The sequence below is a fragment of the Eucyclogobius newberryi genome, unplaced genomic scaffold (assembly GCF_026437365.1).
Source record: "Eucyclogobius newberryi isolate DKJ021-1_F unplaced genomic scaffold, fEucNew1.0.hap1 SCAF_1, whole genome shotgun sequence".
Taxonomy (NCBI): Eukaryota; Metazoa; Chordata; class Actinopteri; order Gobiiformes; family Gobiidae; genus Eucyclogobius; species Eucyclogobius newberryi.
Window position 1 is genome coordinate 1,971,231 of NW_027315723.1, and position 22,038 is coordinate 1,993,268.

Genomic DNA, 22,038 nt, shown 5'->3' on the forward strand with positions numbered 1-22,038 from the left:
TCTATCTGAAACAGGCTGAACGTTTGATAAAGTTGTGTTAAAACCACTTGAAGAGGCGACACACATGCAGTAATCCTGTTGGCACATGTGCTTGTCGCGCTGCCACGCCCTGCCCTCCGGTAAGCCTTGGCCATCAGATCTTTTTCAAGAATCGAGAAAGATTGAGTGATCTCGAGACACTTCGCAGGGTCTAAAGCGTCCTCACGCGAGCCCCCTGTGGGTCTCCATCATAACAACACTGTTACATTACCGCCCCTTCCTGTAGTCGTACGTCTTTATTCTTCAGAAGCACAAACAGTTCAAAGCGCCACTAATACTGTTATCATTCTGCCTATTTGGAATTATCTAGGCTCTTTTTTTATAACTATGATTAATGGTGACGACAATGAAACGTTGCAATCATCATTATTATAGCTGTTCTGATTATCATTATAATCATTATTTTGTTATGTATTTGATTGGATTATGGTCCTGGTACTGTTGGTCCTCATAGTGTGGGAGACTTGAAGGGTTTATTTATATGACTGAAAACCTAAAACAAGATATATAAGAAGCACAATAAAAACATGCTGTGTGAAGCTCGTAGGCCTAAAGTTGCTGAGCTAACGTGTCTCACTCAAACATAACTCGCATTAACTTCCATTTTCCTCCCGCTTGAGTGTTTTAGTGACTTCAGAGCTGCTTTTCTGACGCTGCTGATATTTACTTTTCAGAGCCTCGTCTTATCAGGGGATTAAACGCACTAATGAGCCGGGCGTCCCTCCCGCGTCCCTCCCGCGCACTTTCACCGCTTGAACCGGTCCAAACTGCACATTTGCGGCGCTGGACGGTGAAAGACCCGGTAGAACTCTCCCTTTTCTCCTCTTTTTCGCTCTTTTGTGCATTATTTTCGCTGTCCAATATTGACATTAGTTTGATGGACGCGTTTCCGGGGCGCGCTCACTGAGGCGCGGGCGCGGGGGTGGCCCGGCCCGCCGCACGGGCTCGTCCTCCGCTCTTCTCGCTCTTCTCGCGTCTCAGCCGACTCTCGTTTGCGCCCGACGTCAAATTTGTTCCGTTTCCCACACTTTCGACGGACACTCGACGAGTCCCGTTGCCTTTGACGGACGACGAAAGCCCCGCGTCGCCCCCCGGGTTTCCCCCGCGCGGTGGAAGCGTCCGAACGTCCAGCTGATTGCTTTGAGGAGCGGGCGAGCGGCGTCCGATTCTTTCCCCCTTTTTTTACCCTCTTTTATGACGCGTTTTTCGCCCGGACTTCTTCTCCAGCTCTTCCGCCGCGTCCCCCTCGTCGCTCCCGGGAGCCCGCACACCCCGGCTCGTCGCTCCCTCCCGGTCCAAAGCGGCGGATGCGGGATCGTCCTCGTCGCTGCTGAAAAAGGAGCCCCCCCCCCCCGCTCCCCCGCCAGCAGGCCGCAGACGAAGCCTCGGGTTTTCCTGACGGGCGCACGCCGGGGAGTGTCGGGACCGTCACGAGTCATGGGCGACACCAGCGAACGCAGCGAAGCCTCCTCGCTCCCTCCCCGCTGCCCGTGCGGATTCTGGGGGTAAGTCCCGGGCCCCGGCGCCTCGTCCCGAACGCGCCGGAGACGATCCGCGTGAAACTGGTTAAACTTGTCCGGGGCCATTGTTGTTGTTCACTTGTCCGGGGCCGTGCGTGGGGGGCAGGGAAGTTGACGACCGAGAAATACATCGGCTTTCAGGGGGAAAGTCGCCCCGCTTTTGCGCATGTTTTTCCCGCCCCGTTTTCCGCCGCTGACACGGACCTCCGCGCGTGTAAAGTCGGTGTTTTCAGCCCGGTTCGCGGAGGAGGTGACGCGCCGCGGGACCGGGACTGATTTATTGCCGGCAGGTTCCGCGTCTAAAGCGGGGGGGTGTTTTTCATGACCGCCAGCTCCGGACGCTCTCGAGCCGCGTCGGAACGAGCCGTTAAAGTCGGTGATTTCACGTGTTTTCCCGACTGTTTTGTGATCGTTTCGGAGTCTGTGCGCGTCGTCTTGTCCCGGTAGCGGCGCGAGTGTGCGGCGCATACCGGATGTGAGTGACGGACGGCGCCCGAACTCGTGTTATTCTCTTTTAAAAACGGAGGAAATCTTCGCGAATTGTGACGTTTGTTCACGATTTCGCAGATTTATGACGGGCTGACTTTAGCGTGATTGTGTCCGGGGCGGAAGCGCTTGCGGGGAAAGGCCTGACGTGAAGCCGGAACTGACCACACTCCAACACTCGAACTTTAAACATGTCAAACTGTGACACAAACACGAAAACACCACAAAACAAAGACTGTGGCAATTGTCAAAAAGAATAAAGCGTTTCAGATTTGACTCAATAATACAGCGTCTTAATAGAAATAATTGTTTGACTGCGAGAATAAAAAAAAGTTTGCTGCACTAATTTGGAGTTGAATGTCACTTTAAGTTTTATTGTACGTTTCATCCGCCAAAAGTCAAATTAGTTCCTGGACTACTTCATGGGAATGTTAGAAGTTCTTCCAGATTCTGGGCTTTATTCAAGTCTTTGTTTCGTGTTCAGGCCTGGTTTTTACACCGGCCTTAGAAACAGAGTTAGAAACAGCCTTAGAACAGCCTTAAACAGCCTTAAACAGCCTTAAAACAGCCTTAAAACAGCCTTAAAACAGCCTTAAAACAGCCTTAGAAACAGCCTTAAAACAGCCTTAAAACAGCCTTGAAACAGCCTTGAAACAGCCTTAGAAACAGCCTTAGAAACAGCCTTAGAAACAGCCCGGGATTTGATCCACAGATAAATGTTACTTTAACGTTCGCGCCGCATTTCCACCACATCAGACGTGATTTAGACCCGACGAGGTCCAGCTCTGCAGCGGGTTTGGTCTGTGTCACGTCTGTGTCACGTCTGTAGCTGTGTCACTTCTGTGTCACGTCTGTAGCTGTGTCACTTCTGTGTCACGTCTGTAGCTGTGTCACGTTTATAGCTGTGTCACTTCTGTGTCTGTGTCACGTCTGTAGCTGTGTCACGTTTATAGCTGTCATGTCTGTAGCTGTGTCACGTCTGTAGCTGTGTCACGTTTATAGCTGTGTCATGTCTGTAGCTGTGTCACGTCTGTGTCATGTCTGTGTCTGTGTCACGTCTGTGGCTGCGTCACGTCTGTGTCACGTCTGTAGCTGTGTCACGTCTGTGTCACGTCTGTGTCACGTCTGTGTCACGTCTGTAGCTGTGTCACGTCTGTGTCACGTCTGTGTCACGTCTGTGTCACGTCTGTAGCTGTGTCACGTCTGTGTCACGTCTGTGTCTGTGTCAGGTCTGTTATCTGTCAGTTGTGTCGTCGCCTTGTCTGTCTTTAAGAGCTGTTTATCTCGGTGTTTTCACGATTAATCGCAACGTCGACTTCTTCAAACAAAAGCTGAACAGTATTAATCGTGTCATTTAGTCATTTATTGATATTATATTCCAGTTTGAGCTGTGGAGGCTGAAATAATAAAGTCATAAACGACACTCACTGCTGTTTTTGTCACCGCTCGCGTGTGTTTCATCTATAACCGGGTTTACCGGGATTTTCCTGCTTTCGGTCATTGTCTTTAGCGTTTATCGGGATATTTCCTGCTAAAGTGACACGCTGGCGTCTGATTGGACTAAAACGCAGTCAAGATAATTGACATTTTATCACAGATCAGCACGTTTTTTAGGTGTATAATTTCACTTCCTGTTTGTAATTGATGACATCACTCGAGGAAATTACCCAGCAAACACTGGGCCAAAACTCATCTAATGTCACGTTATTTTTCAATGCGACAAATACAAATATTTGAGAGCAACTTTATTTTGTTGAATTAATGTTTAGAGTCAAAAAAGTTCAAAAGTAAAATCTGCATAAACTTTGACTGGTACGAGTGTCCCTGGTGTGATGTCACTTCCGGAATGAGTGTCCCTGGTGTGATGTCACTTCCTGTATGAGTGTCCCTGGTGTGATGTCACTTCCCGTACGAGTGTCCCTGGTGTGATGTCACTTCCGGAATGAGTGTCCCTGGTGTGATGTCACTTCCTGTAGGAGTGTCCCTGGTGTGATGTCACTTCCTGTAGGAGTGTCCCCTGTGTGATGTCACTTCCTGTATAAGTGTCCCTGCTGTGATGTCACTTCCTGTGTGAGTTTTATATCAGCGCTGGATTATAAATGTCACTTATTTCTTCAGTTCAATCTTCAAACGTGTCATTTTCAAACCGTGTCGTTTCTTTTGATCGGGCCAAACGTGTTCTTTGTCACGTCAGTTGATTGTGTAGTTTGTTTTTAGACTACGGGAGATGAGATTAGACTGTGAGGGGCCGCCACAGTCTCCTTCATCAGTGGGAGGTTCCCTGAGAGCGCCTCCTGGTGTTAAACGGGTGTCACAGTGTTTAGAATACAGGCACAGTATAATCGTTAAGACTGAAAAATAATAATCGTGACCATTTTAGAAGAATATTTTTTATTTATTTAATTTATAGAAAAGAAATTAAGAAAAAAATATAATAATAATAAAAATGGAGCAGAGGCTCTAGTCCGTGTGGTAGAGCTGCAGGATTCATCATGTTTTTCAGTGAGAGCTGGAGTTTGGATCAGCACAAACTTTTACTGCAACAAAACAAATGCATTGAATGATCATGTGATACTTGAGTTCTTGTTTCATTCCTACATAAAGGGGTCTGTTAGAGATGGTAGGCAGTGATTGGCCTGTTGGCTGGCCCCTCCCCCTCAGCTCCAGTTGTCTCCGTTTGCTGTGTCCACAAAACCCTCCTGTTCTGGGGCCACCTGTCAGTGGCAGGTGCTCGGCTGGTGCTCGCTCCACAGACTCACGGCTGTTTGGACACATTCAGTTTTGTAACGCCCAAAATCACAACAGCAGTTTCCTCCAGCGCGACAGGGAAAAACAGATTAAACTATGTTCATAGGGACTTGGCAATGTCCCAGGGTCTCCTGTCCTTAGACCCTCCTCCTGTCCTTAGACCCTCCTTCTGTCCTTAGACCCTCCTCCTGTCCTTAGACCCTCCTCCTGTCCTTAGACCCTCCTCCTGTCCTTAGACCCTCCTCCTGTCCTTAGACCCTCCTCCTGTCCTTAGACCCTCCTCCTGTCCTTAGACCCTCCTTCTGTCCTTAGACCCTCCTTCTGTCCTTAGACCCTCCTTCTGTCCTTAGAGCCTCCTTCTGTCCTTAGACCCTCCTCCTGTCCTTAGACCCTCCTCCTGTCCTTAGACCCTCCTCCTGTTCTTAGACCCTCCTCCTGTCCTTAGATCCTTCTGTCCTTAGACCCTCCTCCTGTCCTTAGATCCTTCTGTCCTTAGACCCTCCTCCTGTCCTTAGACCCTCCTTCTGTCCTTAGACCCTCCTTCTGTCCTTAGACCCTCCTTCTCGACCAGGAACAACTACCAAACCTCTTTGGGGAAAAGTATAAACTTGGAGGTGTTCCACATGAAGGAGAGATCTGACAGTTTGCAAGTGGAATGAAATATGAAATATAGTTTGATGGAATAAGTAGTGTTTATCAGATGATAATGCTCACGCTGCCATACTTCCCCCAGAGTTGCTCCTAGGGCAGCAGAGCTGAAACTGTAGCTTTATATTTCTGTTCCTAACTGGCCTGACCATAAGTCATTTCAAAGAGGAACGTTTTAAGCCTGGACTTAAATGAAGAGACTGTGTCAGCATATTTAACATGGGTCGCGAGATTCCATAACACAGGCGCTTGGGAGCTAAATTAAGTATTTTTAATTCAATGTATTGTCCAGAAAATGGACCCAAATGCAAAGAACTGTATTTATCTGGCTCTTTTTGTCACATTTAACTTGATTGTTTTTCCGACAGTTAAACGTCATAAAACTGCTCACAAACCTGAGGAACATGTCAGACCATTGGAACATTTCACTGTTTGGTCAATCGTTCAATTGTGATGGGTTTTTCCCCCACAATAATAAAAACACAAACATTTGATATCGTGACATCGATATTTCTGATAAATCCCGACACTGGGACGATTCACGGCGAGTTTTCTTCCACGTTTGTATTTCACAACTTCAAACTAGAGCCTCAAAGCCGCTAAGGACTCTCTGGTCCTCTGGAGTGCCGAGCTCTCGTGGATTCCTGGTTGAAAATGTTGAAAGTGAAGGTGTTTTCTGACCTCCGCGTGCCGCGACTAACGCCGGTCTCTTTCTGTCCCCTCAGGTCCAGTAAAACCGAGAACCTCTGCTCCAAGTGTTTCGCCGGTGAGTCACTCGAAAACCTCCGTCTGCTCCATCGACGTGTGACATTTAAACGTTTGAATCTGTTTCAAACGTCTTTCAGAACGGGCCGAGCAGGTCGAGTTCCCCTGGTCGAACACAGGTCCTGCCGGCAACGCCCTAAAACGGAAAAAAAAATGACACTTAGAACACTTAGACACTGGTTTTACAACGGGATTATTAGTTTCACCTCGAGTAAATGGCAATTACAAATGTCGAAAAAGCTTCAGTTGTAGTCATCTGGACTCAGTTTGAAAAAATAGACGTTTCGACTCTCATCCAAGAGTCATTGTCAATAACAGAATTTAGGTCGAGAACTCCGATATTAATACTGTTCTGTGGTAAGACCCGCCCATTGGGAGGAGCCTTCCTGAAGTAGAAAGAGTTGTTTGTTTCAACAGAAACTCCCCCCTTGTATCTACCGAGCCTATTCAGAATTTTAATGGGCTATTAGAATCCTCTTTGTCTTTGTGAGACCCTGGCTCAACCACCCTGAGTACCTGATTAGCATCTAAATGTCCTGGTCCTGGTCCTCTACCTTTCCAGGGGTTCAGTATACCATTATAAATAACAGGAAGATTAAACAATATCGGAGTTCTCGACCTAAATTCTGTTATTGACAATGACTCTTGGATGAGAGTCGAAACGTCTATTTTTTCAAACTGAGTCCAGATGACTACAACTGAAGCTTTTTCTACTATGGAACACGCCTGGACGAATGAGGGATTACACCGACAATTACAAATGTCGTTCTTCTCCTGTTATTTCTCAGTTCCTCAGGTCAGTCGAGTCCCGTGCGACGCTCGTGTCTGCGATTTGGGCTGTTTTTAAGCCGCCAATTGAATGTATAAAAAATGCCTCCACGGCTAATTTTTTGTCCAGATTTGAACTAAATTAACGCTTTTTTTACTCTTTGGGAAAGGTTTGTGTTCTTTTGATTCAATGTCCGCGTGAATGGATTAAACCAGACAAAATGCGTGCCGACTTTTAGAGCAAAGTGTTTGTTTCATGTTCCTGTCGTGTGCACCACAAATAAAAGTGGGCAATACAGTTCCAGAAGAACTCGTGGCTGTCGCTCAACACTCTAACAGATACTCCCGAGTGGGCATCACGTGCAGCCTGTGTTTCCAGTTGAAGGACACAGGGGGGTTTGTAGCGACACCTACGATTTTGGAATAAGAGCTTCTGAGTCAAAGGCGCCAGAGAAAAGAAGAAAAGGCTCATGTTTTTAATAGTTACACATTTATTTGATTCATGTCCAAACTAAGGCCAATCTTCCTGTTGGTCCAAACCACAAAAAGTTGTACTTTTTACTATAAATTGGAAAAATTAACTATGTCAAATGCAACATTTGGAATGATTCACGGGTTGTCCATGGCCCTCTGTGGAAAAGGTTTGGACACCTCTGAGTTAATGAGTGTCTGGGATAAAAGCAGTTTTATTACTTTCTGAAAGAACATATCACACTTCATCAGCGAAACATGAAGAAGATGATCAATGACTCACATCACGACAAAGACTTCATAGTCTTTAGTCCCGGTTTGGATCTGGTTTTAGTCCTGGTGTTTCGGTCCGGCTTCAGTCCCTACAGCTGACCCCACAGCTGACCCCACAGCTGACCCCACAGCTGACCCCACAGCTGACCCCACAGCTGACCCCACAGCTGACCCCACAGCTGGCCCCACAGCTGACCTTACAGCTGACCCCGACCCCACAGTTGACCTTACAGCTGACCCCACAGCTGACCTTACAGCTGACCCTACAGCTGACCCGTGTCTTGTTCTGTCCCTGTGTTTCAGACGTCCAGAAGAAGCAGCCGGGGGAGGAGTGCAGCTCGAAGCCCCTGCAGAGCTCTGGAGGCGGGGCCTCAGTGTTCGGCGCAGACTCCAGCCCCTCTAGCCCCTCCTCTAGCCCCTCCTCCAGCCCCTCCTCCAGCCCCTGCAGTAGCACTAACCCCTCGATAAGCACCACATCGTCCTCGCAGCCCTGCTCCACCTCTGAGGCCACGCCCGCTCCAGAGTCTGCGTTCAGCTCTTCCAGGGAAGGTGAGACTCTTCAAACTGTTAAACCACTTGAACCTGCTCAGACTGGCTCAGCCAATAGGAGTCAGGCCTGAGGGAAGAGGGCGGGGCTTCCTCAGGGGCACTGCTGGAGGTGATTTGAGTTCACACAAAGAAACAAATGATTTCAAAACCAAATTGAAACATCAGAAACTTGTGGTTCTGGCCATGGTCAGAGGTTCAAAGGGTCAAATCAGATCACACATGATGTGGTCCAGAGCGGGTTCTAAACCGGACCTGAGCCCGGTCCAGAGCGTGTTCTAAACCGGACCTGAGCCCGGTCCAGAGCGTGTTCTAAACCGGACTTGTTTCTGTGGTGATTCAAACCAAACTAAACTTCTTTTCAGTGACAGAGAACTCAGAGTTTTCTCCATCTAAACCTGACCTGGGCTCAATCTAAACTTCTAACAGCAGAAGACTCAGGCCGAACCTCTGAGATGTTTAGAGCAGCTTAGTGGGCGTGTCACATACATGTGGGCGTGTCACGTGGGCGTGTCACGTTCCTCAGGTGGAGCAGTGATGAAACATGTTTACCTGTTTCCAGGAGGAGCAGCAGACGCCTCCACCACATGGAGCTGAAAGACCCTCAAACATGTGCTCTTCTCTGTCATGTCATGTTTATACCACTATACTTTTACCACTACTACTACTAGTACTACTACTATCTCAGATGGAACTGCATTTTCAGTTCACACTTTTAATTGCCCATAAATAACGGTCTAAAACAGATGCCTATTACTTAAGGGCGAGCGACACAAGTGAGACAAACAAACGTGTCTTTGAATGTGTTATTTTAGGATTAATCGAGTGTGAGAGGAGTTTATTTGCCATTTGTAGCTTGAAAACCACTTTGGAAACGCACATGACGTTTCATCTGTCAACAAAAGAATAAAACACACACACAGACGACACATTCCCTTCAGTACAACGTGCTCTCACTTTCGACCCAGAGGCAGTGACGCTCCCGTGAAGAGCAGAGCCAAAAGGAATCCTCTCCATAACCATATTCAGACCATATTTCATCAACAAGCTTCAGGAAAGGGCTGAAATGTGAATGTTGAGCAGAAAGTGTGTCATGTTTGGGACACGACTCGATTCAACTGTTGTGATTATAGACTCCATATTCTGCAGAGCATTTGTGATATGATGTGTTTGTCTGATATGATGCGTTTGTCTGATATGATGCGTTTGTCTGATATGATGTGTTTGTCTGATATGATGTGTTTGTCTGATATGATGCGTTTGTCTGATATGATGTGTTTGTCTGATATGATGTGTTTGTCTGATATGATGCGTTTGTCTGATATGATGTGTTTGTCTGATATGATGCGTTTGTCTGATATGATGCGTTTGTCTGATATGATGCGTTTGTCTGATATGATGCGTTTGTCTGATATGATGCGTTTGTCTGATATGATGCGTTTGTCTGATATGATGCGTTTGTCTGATATGATGTGTTTGTCTGATATGATGCGTTTGTCTGATATGATGCGTTTGTCTGATATGATGCGTTTGTCTGATATGATGTGTTTGTCTGATATGATGTGTTTGTCTGATATGATGTGTTTGTCTGATATGATGCGTTTGTCTGATATGATGTGTTTGTCTGATATGATGTGTTTGTCTGATATGATGCGTTTGTCTGATATGATGCGTTTGTCTGATATGATGCGTTTGTCTGATATGATGCGTTTGTCTGATATGATGCGTTTGTCTGAAGCGTTCTTTCTCCTGTGACTGTCATGTTTTCAAAAGTGAGCAGCAGAACAGCACTTATTTTATGTTCTGAGCCTTATTTGCACTGTTGCACCAGTCTGGCTTCTGACTCGTTACAAGCTGTAGAAACCAGGGCTATTCAACTGTCCTGAGGGCCCGAGGGCCCCTGGGCCTCTGGACCGGAGGTGCACAACACGCCTCTGGAACAGCCCCAGCTCTGTTTCAATAAAGTTCACACAATGTTTTTTTTTTTTTATTGATCACAATAAAGATTTTTGTGAGAAATAACGGGGCCAAAAGGCTTCACCAACAACGGCCCATCAAGGTCTAAACCGTGTCTAAACCGTGTCTAAACCGTGTCTAAACCGTGTCTAAACCGTGTCTAAACCGTGTCTAAACCGTGTCTAAACCGTGTCTAAACCGTGTCTAAACCGTGTCTAAACCGTGTCTAAACCGGGTCTAAACCGGGTCTAAACCGGGTCTAAACCGGGTCTAAACCGGGTTGCACACAGTGCACTCCGCGCACACAGTGTGCGCACAAGAAAATCTATGGAGCACAGAAAATAAAATTGACCACAAACGGCCACCGGGGGCAATCCAGCAGGAAGAGCAAGCGTTTGACAACGTGCGGTTATACCAAAGGTGTCATCGTGATTCTGCCCAGACACTAGATTTCCTGTCTCGGGGAAATATTGTCTGACGTGTTGTTCCAGCGGTTAGAAACCCTAATCCTTATTTTTTTTCCTCGTCTCCTGACCACATAGTAAAAGGACTGGAGAGGAATGCGGCCAAAACCACTGAACTAACATTGTTATTGATCGTCATCATGGCCATTTGAACAGGTTTGATACTGGTGTGTGGCCACAGGGGGCACATCTGATGCTCACACAGGTCCTCAGTGTGGCCACAGGGGGCACATCTGATGCTCAGAGGTCCTCAGTGTGGCCACAGGGGGCACATCTGATGCTCACAGAGGTCCTCAGTGTGGCCACAGGGGGCACATCTGATGCTCAGAGGTCCTCAGTGTGGCCACAGGGGGCACATCTGATGCTCAGAGGTCCTCGGTGTGGCCACAGGGGGCACATCTGATGCTCACAGAGGTCCTCAGTGTGGCCACAGGGGGCACATCTGATGCTCAGAGGTCCTCAGTGTGGCCACAGGGGGCACATCTGATGCTCAGAGGTCCTCAGTGTGGCCACAGGGGGCACATCTGATGCTCACAGAGGTCCTCAGTGTGGCCACAGGGGGCACATCTGATGCTCACAGAGGTCCTCAGTGTGGCCACAGGGGGCACATCTGATGCTCAGAGGTCCTCAGTGTGGCCACAGGGGGCACATCTGATGCTCACAGAGGTCCTCAGTGTGGCCACAGGGGGCACATCTGATGCTCAGAGGTCCTCAGTGTGGCCACAGGGGGCACATCTGATGCTCAGAGGTCCTCAGTGTGGCCACAGGGGGCACATCTGATGCTCACAGAGGTCCTCAGTGTGGCCACAGGGGGCACATCTGATGCTCAGAGGTCCTCAGTGTGGCCACAGGGGGCACATCTGATGCTCACAGAGGTCCTCAGTGTGGCCACAGGGGGCACATCTGATGCTCACAGAGGTCCTCAGTGTGGCCACAGGGGGCACATCTGATGCTCAGAGGTCCTCAGTGTGGCCACAGGGGGCACATCTGATGCTCAGAGGTCCTCGGTGTGGCCACAGGGGGCACATCTGATGCTCACAGAGGTCCTCAGTGTGGCCACAGGGGGCACATCTGATGCTCAGAGGTCCTCAGTGTGGCCACAGGGGGCACATCTGATGCTCAGAGGTCCTCAGTGTGGCCACAGGGGGCACATCTGATGCTCACAGAGGTCCTCAGTGTGGCCACAGGGGGCACATCTGATGCTCAGAGGTCCTCAGTGTGGCCACAGGGGGCACATCTGATGCTCACAGAGGTCCTCAGTGTGGCCACAGGGGGCACATCTGATGCTCAGAGGTCCTCAGTGTGGCCACAGGGGGCACATCTGATGCTCACAGAGGTCCTCAGTGTGGCCACAGGGGGCACATCTGATGCTCACAGAGGTCCTCAGTGTGGCCACAGGGGGCACATCTGATGCTCAGAGGTCCTCAGTGTGGCCACAGGGGGCACATCTGATGCTCACAGAGGTCCTCAGTGTGGCCACAGGGGGCACATCTGATGCTCAGAGGTCCTCAGTGTGGCCACAGGGGGCACATCTGATGCTCAGAGGTCCTCAGTGTGGCCACAGGGGGCACATCTGATGCTCACAGAGGTCCTCAGTGTGGCCACAGGGGGCACATCTGATGCTCAGAGGTCCTCAGTGTGGCCACAGGGGGCACATCTGATGCTCACAGAGGTCCTCAGTGTGGCCACAGGGGGCACATCTGATGCTCACAGAGGTCCTCAGTGTGGCCACAGGGGGCACATCTGATGCTCAGAGGTCCTCAGTGTGGCCACAGGGGGCACATCTGATGCTCAGAGGTCCTCGGTGTGGCCACAGGGGGCACATCTGATGCTCACAGAGGTCCTCAGTGTGGCCACAGGGGGCACATCTGATGCTCAGAGGTCCTCAGTGTGGCCACAGGGGGCACATCTGATGCTCAGAGGTCCTCAGTGTGGCCACAGGGGGCACATCTGATGCTCACAGAGGTCCTCAGTGTGGCCACAGGGGGCACATCTGATGCTCAGAGGTCCTCAGTGTGGCCACAGGGGGCACATCTGATGCTCACAGAGGTCCTCAGTGTGGCCACAGGGGGCACATCTGATGCTCAGAGGTCCTCAGTGTGGCCACAGGGGGCACATCTGATGCTCAGAGGTCCTCAGTGTGGCCACAGGGGGCACATCTGATGCTCACAGAGGTCCTCAGTGTGGCCACAGGGGGCACATCTGATGCTCACAGAGGTCCTCAGTGTGGCCACAGGGGGCACATCTGATGCTCAGAGGTCCTCAGTGTGGCCACAGGGGGCACATCTGATGCTCACAGAGGTCCTCAAGTGTGGCCACAGGGGGCACATCTGATGCTCAGAGGTCCTCAGTGTGGCCACAGGGGGCACATCTGATGCTCACAGAGGTCCTCAGTGTGGCCACAGGGGGCACATCTGATGCTCACAGAGGTCCTCAGTGTGGCCACAGGGGGCACATCTGATGCTCACAGAGGTCCTCAGTGTGGCCACAGGGGGCACATCTGATGCTCAGAGGTCCTCAGTGTGGCCACAGGGGGCACATCTGATGCTCAGAGCTCCTCAGTGTGGCCACAGGGGGCACATCTGATGCTCACAGAGGTCCTCAGTGTGGCCACAGGGGGCACATCTGATGCTCAGAGGTCCTCAGTGTGGCCACAGGGGGCACATCTGATTCTCACAGAGGTCCTCAGTGTGGCCACAGGGGGCACATCTGATGCTCAGAGGTCCTCAGTGTGGCCAGGGAGCTTGTGTGTTTGCCCAGACACATGAACAATTAGAAGGAACATTGGTCGTGGGCCGCAATAAATCGCGAGGCGGGTCTGATTTGGCCCCCAGGCCTGTTGTTGAATAGCCCTGGTATAGAGTGTTAGAGTGTGTCTCTGAAAGTGTGTGTGTGAGTACAGTGTGTGTGTGTTAGTACAGTGTCTGTTCTGAGCTGACCGAGGCGTCTGGTGTGTTTGGCTGTTGTGTTTCAGGAGCTTCATCCACAGACACGGCACAAGGAACGCTCTGCACTCCGACCAAGCGCCCTCGGGAGTCGGGTAAGAGCTCTCTGTCTCCCCTGTCTCCTCCCTCCATCCCCCCTCTGTCTCCCCTCTGTCCCCGCTCCGTCCCCCCAGGACAGTGTAGGTGACCCTCTGTTACTCTGTGGTGCTGTTTTTGTGATGGTGGTTTCCTCATCAATGATGACTAAATAAGTTATTTTCACATTTCACTCGATGTGTTCAGAATACAGCTCTCTGATTGGACCATGTGACCCCCCTCTCTCCCCCCAGCCGCAGACACGGACAGTGAGGACTCTCCAGAGAAGCGCTCTCGGGTGGAGGAGAAGGTGGATGAGTTGGAGAGTCGTTCCACTCCCAAACAGAAGAATCGCAGACGCTGTTTCCGCTGCCAGATCAAACTGGAGCTGGTGCAGCAGGAGCTGGGCTCCTGTCGCTGTGGTACGTGTCCCCTCAGAGACCCCCGCATGACCCCCCTAGAGACCCCCGCATGACCCCAGCCAGGAGCGTGTGTTCACACTGATCTAAAGTTCTCACAGCGGCTTTGTTTACACGTTGCTATGGTGATGTCTGACATGTGTGACATGTGTGACAAACATGTATGTCACACATGTAACCCACACATGTATGACATACATGACATACTTGTGTGACATTCCTGACATTCCTGGCGTCTCTCCTCAGGATACGTCTTCTGCATGCTGCACCGTCTCCCGGAGCAACACGACTGCCTGTTTGACCATTTGGGCCGCGGGCGCGAGGAGGCCGTGATGAAGATGGTGAAGCTGGACCGCAAAGTGGGCCGGTCCTGCCAGCGCATCGGAGAAGAGTGCTCCTGATCCAGAGGAGACCCACCCACCAGGAGACCCACCCACAGGAGACCCACCCACAGGAGACCCACCCACCAGGAGACCCACCCACCAGGAGACCCACCCACCAGGAGACCCACCCACCAGGAGACCCACCCACCAGGAGACCCACCCACCAGGAGACCCACCCACCAGGAGACCCACCCACAGGAGACCCACCCACCAGGAGACCCACCCACCAGGAGACCCACCCACCAGGAGACCCACCCACAGGAGACCCACCCACCAGGAGACCCACCCACCAGGAGACCCACCCACCAGGAGACCCACCCACAGGAGGAGGGAGGAGGGGCTCTGACGATAAACAAACTGACTTTCCTGCTCCCGTTTTTGCGTTTGGAACTTTTAAAAGGTTCAAAGTTTCACAAAGAAAATCTAAAGACACAGTGGGTTCTGAAGCATGCTGCGGGAAACGGGTTCATCTCTCCTCCAATCACTTTTATACAACGCCAGAGGATTTCCTTTGTTTTAGATTTCGAGTTTCAAGTTTGGGACGAGCTGAGGAACGACACCGAGAAACGGGTTCACGTCGCTAACGATCGAGGGAGCTCGCGAAGGGGAAACGAGCGCCGGAACGTCCGGGGAAACGAGCGCCGGAACGTCCGGGGAAACGAGCGCCGGAACGTCTGAGGGTCATCGCCAGGACGAGGGGAGCATCGTCCTTCACGTCACCGCTATATGATCAAACCAAAAGAGAAGAAGTGTGGGATGTGGGTCACTGACAGGAGGGATCATGGGAAAACGACACACGGGAGTTTATTCACCGCTGACATGACCGGCTGTTCCTTTTAATCCATTGGTTTTTTGAGTGCAATTTCCTCAACACGAGTTCAGTTTGAGAACCTGCTTTACCTTTTAGAACGTGGAGAACGGTCGGAAATCCATCTTTAACGCCAAACGTTTTTGCTTTTCTACAAATCGGAGCTGCAGCGATTAATTGACTGTAAAAATGAGAAGTTGTACCGTATTTTCCGGACTATAAGTCCTCATCATCGAGAAGAAAAAAACATATAAGTCGCACTGGATTATGAAGTGCAGCTGCAAGTCTGAAAATAACAAATGATATCATCATATCGCTCCGGAGTATAAGTATATGAGTATAAGTATAAGTCGCACCCCGGCCAAAACTATGACTTATAGTCCGGAAAATACGGTAATGTTTCTTCGGACTAAACGGACCAGGGCGTCACTGAAGGCGTCGTCACATGGTTCAGAGGTAACGGTTGTAGCTCTGTTACAAATCCATCGCAGAAAAACGTACGACATTTTCCGTTACGACCGTCGCGAAGTTCAGACATTTTCCAAACCTCATCGTCGTTTCATCTGGACTCAAAAAACAAGACGTCTCAACTCCAACAGTCATCGTCAATCTGAGAATTTAGACCTGAAACTCACACATTCTCAGATGTTTTAATATGTGAGTTCCTGGTCTGAAGTCTCAGATTGACAATGACTTTTGGATGACGACAACTGAACCGTTTTACTACACTGGCCCTCTCCTGGACGATTGAGGGACGACACCCACATCTTTCCAAGCCTCTGGTTCCAAACGCGCTCTCAATTTAGAGTTTACTTTCAAATCAAATCAAATCAAATCAAATCAAATCAATTTATTTTTGATTTGATTCACTTTATGTTCAAACTCTTGAAGTGGTCAGCAGTGGTCAGCAGGTCCCACTGCGTTTGGCCTCGTCCTGAAGCGGTCAGCAGGTCCCACAGCGTTTGGCCTCGTCCTCCGCTCTGGACAAATGTGTAAAACGTGTTCCTCGGACTGGCTTTTTTAGTCAATCGTTTACACGGTTAAGTTTCCCTAAATTGCTCTGAAATCGATCACACAACTCCCCAAACTCCTCCCCTTTCCTTTCTTAAGCCAGTGTAATTTATTTTATTTCACGATGTGTGGGGGACGACTTACTTTAGTTAGAATGGCGTTTTTGTGGACGGCGCGGTCATCGGCGGCGAAAGAAAACTTTAAATTTGTGGGGAAATAAAAGAAATATCGTTAATATAAAAGACTGAAGCTCGTTGCGCCGCCGACGCCCGCGCCGCTCAAAACGACCTTTACTACATTTTATTTCTGGAGTTTTTTGTTGAGATTTTGAGACTTTTTCTTTCCGATCGACTGATTCATCGTGTCGTTTTCCGTTGCGGATGTCGACAAATCCACGAGCGAAAAACCCATCGCGTTTTCCCTTTTTTTTTCCACGAAGGAGTCTGCCGCCGCCCGCTCGTTTCCATGGAGATGGCGCAGAGCGTTCCGCGGCGACGGTGTTTAAAACGAATCGGTCCGGCGTTTTTGTTTCTCCGCTTTGGCGACGAAACAAACGCGCTTCGCCTGCTCGATTCATCACAAAATCTCGTTCCCAGACCTTTCGAGATCGAACCTTTTAAAAGCGTCGGATTAACCGATCGGCAGAACGGTTGGATTTGTAGTGTCACAAAGACAGTGAAATCCTTAAGTTTCCGCGACGACGGACGTAATTTTGCCTCTAAAATCCGAATGATGTTTTCTGGTTCTTACGCACCATCCAGAGTGATTGCGACTGTCGATAAACCGAATGATCATGACCGTTCAAACGCCCGACGGGTTCGACACCATAACCGCGGAACATTCCAGGCGACTCGACGGCGTCTCCGTGGAAACGAGCAGGCGACAGACCCTCCGCCCTAAAGGTCACGCGCCGCACCTTTCCGATCTTTTCACGATCCTCCGCTTCCACGAACGACCCGATCCTTTGACAATAGGTGTTTTTTTTGTAATAGTTTGTAATAATAATGAGAATAATAATAATGAGTTGTTTTTTGTTGAAATTCTTGGACCTCTTGGACGAGTTTATCCTGCAAATCTTCCGGATCATCTTCTTTCCCCAAACAAAGCGGCGGTACGGGACTCCCTTTGGGAACACAAAACCGCTCATGCTATGCTAACGTTTCACTCTGAAGCGGGGAACGCCACGGATCCTTATTTTGAGACGTTTTGGGGGGAAAAAACGGGAGGAAAATGAAAAGTTGTTGTTGGTTTTTTGGAGTGGATGACGTTTCTGTACTTTTTAAAAGACAAATTATTTAACCTCATAATGTTTGAGTTACTTACACTTAGCATAGAGCGGCTTCTTTAGTTTCATGTGTAAAAGATTCTGTCCTGATTTCTCCTTAATTTTATCGTGTTCCATTTTCAGCGAGGAATAAACTGGATTAGAGGAACTCATGTGTGGTGTTTTCAATCAGTTGCTCACGGCGAGACACTGACATATATAAAAACCTTTAACTTTAATGACAACATGGTCCAATTTTGCCCCCAAAGAAGTTTAATTTCATTTAATCTACATTTATAGATTTATCTGTGACTTATTTTAACTTAAACAATCTTGGACTTCACAATCTTTGGACAGATTGTACAGAAAGATTTGTCAAAGCTCGTTTATTGCTAAATTAACACCAAATTAAAAAAAAAATCTGGAATTTTAATTATACAACATTTGGGTAAGATCTAGTTGGCTCAAATATTAAAGAAAATATCCAAGTTTCCTTCAGTATTTAATGTTGTATCTACCATGTCAACAAAATTAATGAATTGTATTTAAATCTGGATATTTTTCAGATTTATATTTCCCAAATAAGTGCAGTAATATGGGCTGTTTAACATTTGATTTGACTTCTTTATTAGTACATTAAATTATGAAAACTGTATTTTCTTACCTTTTTAAATAAACTTCTGAAGATGGTCTCGGTGCACATTAGCACGTGGCTAGCTCAGTACTTCCTGTCTAAACTCTAAAATGCTACTTTCGCTAATTTATCTCTAAAATGGATGAATACGTTTCACATTTCTAGAACAGGAAGTGACCAGTGTTTACTTTTTGCATTTTTTGCCTTTTTGTAAACGCACAAACTGGTCACTAAAGGTGTGTCTCAGTCGGTGCAGATATCGGGTTTTTTAACGGCTTTTACACATTACACGGACGTCGCACTGTAAAGACCTTCATCAAAGTGAGCACTAAAAGCTCAGAATCACTTTAAATCTTTCATATTTAGCGCAGCACTATTACCATAGCTAATCCATCCATGCTAACTATTAGCACTTTGTACATAACTCACTACAGAAACGCCACATTTGTGTTCTAAAATACTTTGTTTGTGTCACGTGTTTTGTGACCGTATTTCCAGACCAGATTTCCTTTAGTTTACATTTGTTTACATTAGCGTCCTGAACCAAGATGGCCGCCGACGGCACAGGTCACATGTCAGGTCACCGACGGAAGTGGAGCGCGAGTGAACGCGAACCATGACGCTAACGCCATTTCTACTGTTGAGGTAAAGAGAAAAAGAAAATAAAGCACATTAAAACAAACATAAATAATAATCACGTAAAACAATCGGACAGTCTTTGCTTTAAAATGTTATGGATTGTTAATTTTATATTTCACATTTTAGTCAACGTTAGCATTAGCTGTGAGAAACGGTTAGCTTAGCCAACTGCGCGTTGCTATTTCATGTTTTTTCCTCTTGTCTTTTGGCCCTTCAATAAAACTCGTTAACAGTTATGTTCACATCGATATATATTTTAGTATCCTAATATTCTGTTAGTTCAACAGAAATGTGCTAAAACTGTGCTAAAACATCTCTTAAATGTGTTCAAACAAATCTGAATGACTAAAAGTACCCGTTTGGAAGTTTACAACATACTTTTTGCCATTTTAATTATTTTTTTAATAAAAATGAACAGAAACCTCTTGTATAATCTTCCAAACAAGTTTATAAAGTCACATTCTGCACTTTTGTGGTTCAGTTAACATAGGTATTTATTTTTATTTTTTAACAAGATTTGAACCACAAGCAGGACTTTGACGGGCAGATTTAGCACATTCCTGATGCTCTGTGAAACTCAAACAACTTCAAAACAACAGGATTAAAATAATGTTGATATTTGGATCAGTCCTAAAGGTTTATCTCAATATTTTAAAATGTGGAGAAAAGTTGGAGATCGAGCTGTTTAAACGGCAAAATGCCGGTTTATATCTGAAATGATCCACAACAGGAACTGCAGCTTCAGCCTGAGTCCATGACTAAACCATGACTAAACCAGGTGCTGGTTTAGTCCTGGTTTAGTTCCGGATTAGTCCTGGATTAGATCTGTTTTAGACCTGTTTTAGTCCTGGTTTAGACCTAGTTTAGTCTTGGTTTAGACCTGGTTTAGTCCTGGTTTAGTCTTGGTTTGGACCTGGTTTAGTCCTGGTTTAGACCTGGTTTAGTCCTGGTTTAGTCCTGGTTTAGTCTTGGTTTGGACCTGGTTTAGTCTTGGTTTGGACCTGGTTTAGTCCTGGTTTAGTCTTGGTTTAGACCTGGTTTAGTCCTGGTTTAGACCTGGTTTAGTCCTGGTTTAGTCTTGGTTTAGTCTTGGTTTAGTCTTGGTTTGGACCTGGTTTAGTCTTGGTTTGGACCTGGTTTAGTCCTGGTTTAGACCTGGTTTAGTCTTGGTTTAGACCTGGTTTAGTCCTGGCTTAGTCCTGGCTTAGACCTGGTTTAGTCCTGGTTTAGTCTTGGTTTGGACTTGGTTTGGACCTGGTTTAGTCCTGGTTTAGACCTGGTTTAGTCCTGGTTTAGTCTTGGTTTAGTCTTGGTTTGGACCTGGTTTAGTCCTGGTTTAGACCTGGTTTAGTCCTGGTTTAGACCTGGTTTAGTCCTGGTTTAGACCTGGTTTAGTCCTGGTTTAGACCTGGTTTAGTCCTGGTTTAGTCCTGGTTTAGTCCTGGTTTAGTCTTGGTTTGGACCTGGTTTAGTCCTGGTTTAGACCTGGTTTAGTCTTGGTTTGGACCTGGTTTAGTCCTGGTTTAGACCTGGTTTAGTCCTGGTTTAGTCCTGGTTTAGTCCTGGTTTAGTCTTGGTTTGGACCTGGTTTAGTCCTGGTTTAGTCTTGGTTTGGACCTGGTTTAGACCTGGTTTAGTCCTGGTTTAGACCTGGTTTAGTCCTGGTTTAGACCTGGTTTAGTCTTGGTTTGGACCTGGTTTAGACCTGGTTTAGTCCTGGTTTAGACCTGGTTTGGACCTGGTTTAGACCTGGTTTAGTCCTGGTTTAGACCTGGTTTGGACCTGGTTTAGTCCTGGTTTAGTCTTGGTTTAGACCTGGTTTAGTCTTGGTTTAGACCTGGTTTAGTCCTGGTTTAGACCTGGTTTAGTCTTGGTTTGGACCTGGTTTAGACCTGGTTTAGTCCTGGTTTAGACCTGGTTTGGACCTGGTTTAGACCTGGTTTAGTCCTGGTTTAGACCTGGTTTGGACCTGGTTTAGTCCTGGTTTAGTCTTGGTTTAGACCTGGTTTAGTCTTGGTTTAGACCTGGTTTAGTCCTGGTTTGGACCTGGTTTGACAGCTGCACTTCCCTGCTCCTCCGACAGAGGGCGCCAGAGCGCCGCGCACGGCCCCGGTTCTTCTCCCGCTGCTCCCGGTTTGTCCTCATGTTTAATGGACGCGTCTCCCGGTGAAACCCGTGTTTTCTCATGTTCTGATATTTTATTGACGGTCTGCTCGTCACGTGACCCACTTTTACTCACGAGGCTTTGATCTAAAACGTGTCGTGTGTATCACAGTCATGACATGTTATTACACTTAAGTCATGACATGTTATTACACTTAAGTCATGACATGTTATTACACTTAAGTCATGACATTATTACACTTAAGTCATGACGTGTTATTTACACTTAAGTCATGACATGTTATTACACTTAAGTCATGACATGTTATTACACTTAAGTCATGACATGTTATTACACTTAAGTCATGACATGTTATTACACTTAAGTCATGACATGTTATTACACTTAAGTCATGACATGTTATTACACTTAAGTCATGACATTATTACACTTAAGTCATGACATGTTATTACACTTAAGTCATGACATGTTATTACACTTAAGTCATGACATGTTATTTACACTTAAGTCATGACATGTTATTACACTTAAGTCATGACATGTTATTACACTTAAGTCATGACATTATTACACTTAAGTCATGACATGTTATTACACTTAAGTCATGACATGTTATTTACACTGAAGTCATGACATGTTATTACACTTAAGTCATGACATGTTATTTACACTTAAGTCATGACATGTTATTTACACTTAAGTCATGACATGTTATTACACTTAAGTCATGACATGTTATTACACTTAAGTCATGACATGTTATTTACACTTAAGTCATGACATGTTATTACACTTAAGTCATGACATGTTATTACACTTAAGTCATGACATGTTATTTACACTTAAGTCATGACATGTTATTTACACTTAAGTCATGACATGTTATTACACTTAAGTCATGACGTGTTATTTACACTTAAGTCATGACATGTTATTACACTTAAGTCATGACGTGTTATTTACACTTAAGTCATGACATGTTATTTACACTGAAGTCATGACATGTTATTTACACTTAAGTCATGACATGTTATTACACTTAAGTCATGAC

General features: G+C 47.2%; 1 protein-coding gene across 1 annotated transcript; it reads left to right on the forward strand.

Annotated features, from left to right (window-relative positions):
• Nucleotides 1-1,218: 1,218 nt before the first annotated feature.
• On the forward strand, nucleotides 1,219-17,758 carry LOC140370675 (AN1-type zinc finger protein 3 homolog). Its single transcript, XM_072458252.1, has 6 exons — nucleotides 1,219-1,544; nucleotides 6,167-6,207; nucleotides 8,022-8,267; nucleotides 13,659-13,724; nucleotides 13,959-14,126; nucleotides 14,370-17,758. The coding sequence occupies exons 1-6, from the start codon at nucleotides 1,234-1,236 to the stop codon at nucleotides 14,522-14,524; spliced, it is 987 nt and encodes a 328-aa protein (XP_072314353.1). The 5' UTR covers nucleotides 1,219-1,233; the 3' UTR covers nucleotides 14,525-17,758.
• The last annotated feature ends 4,280 nt before the right edge of the window (nucleotides 17,759-22,038 follow it).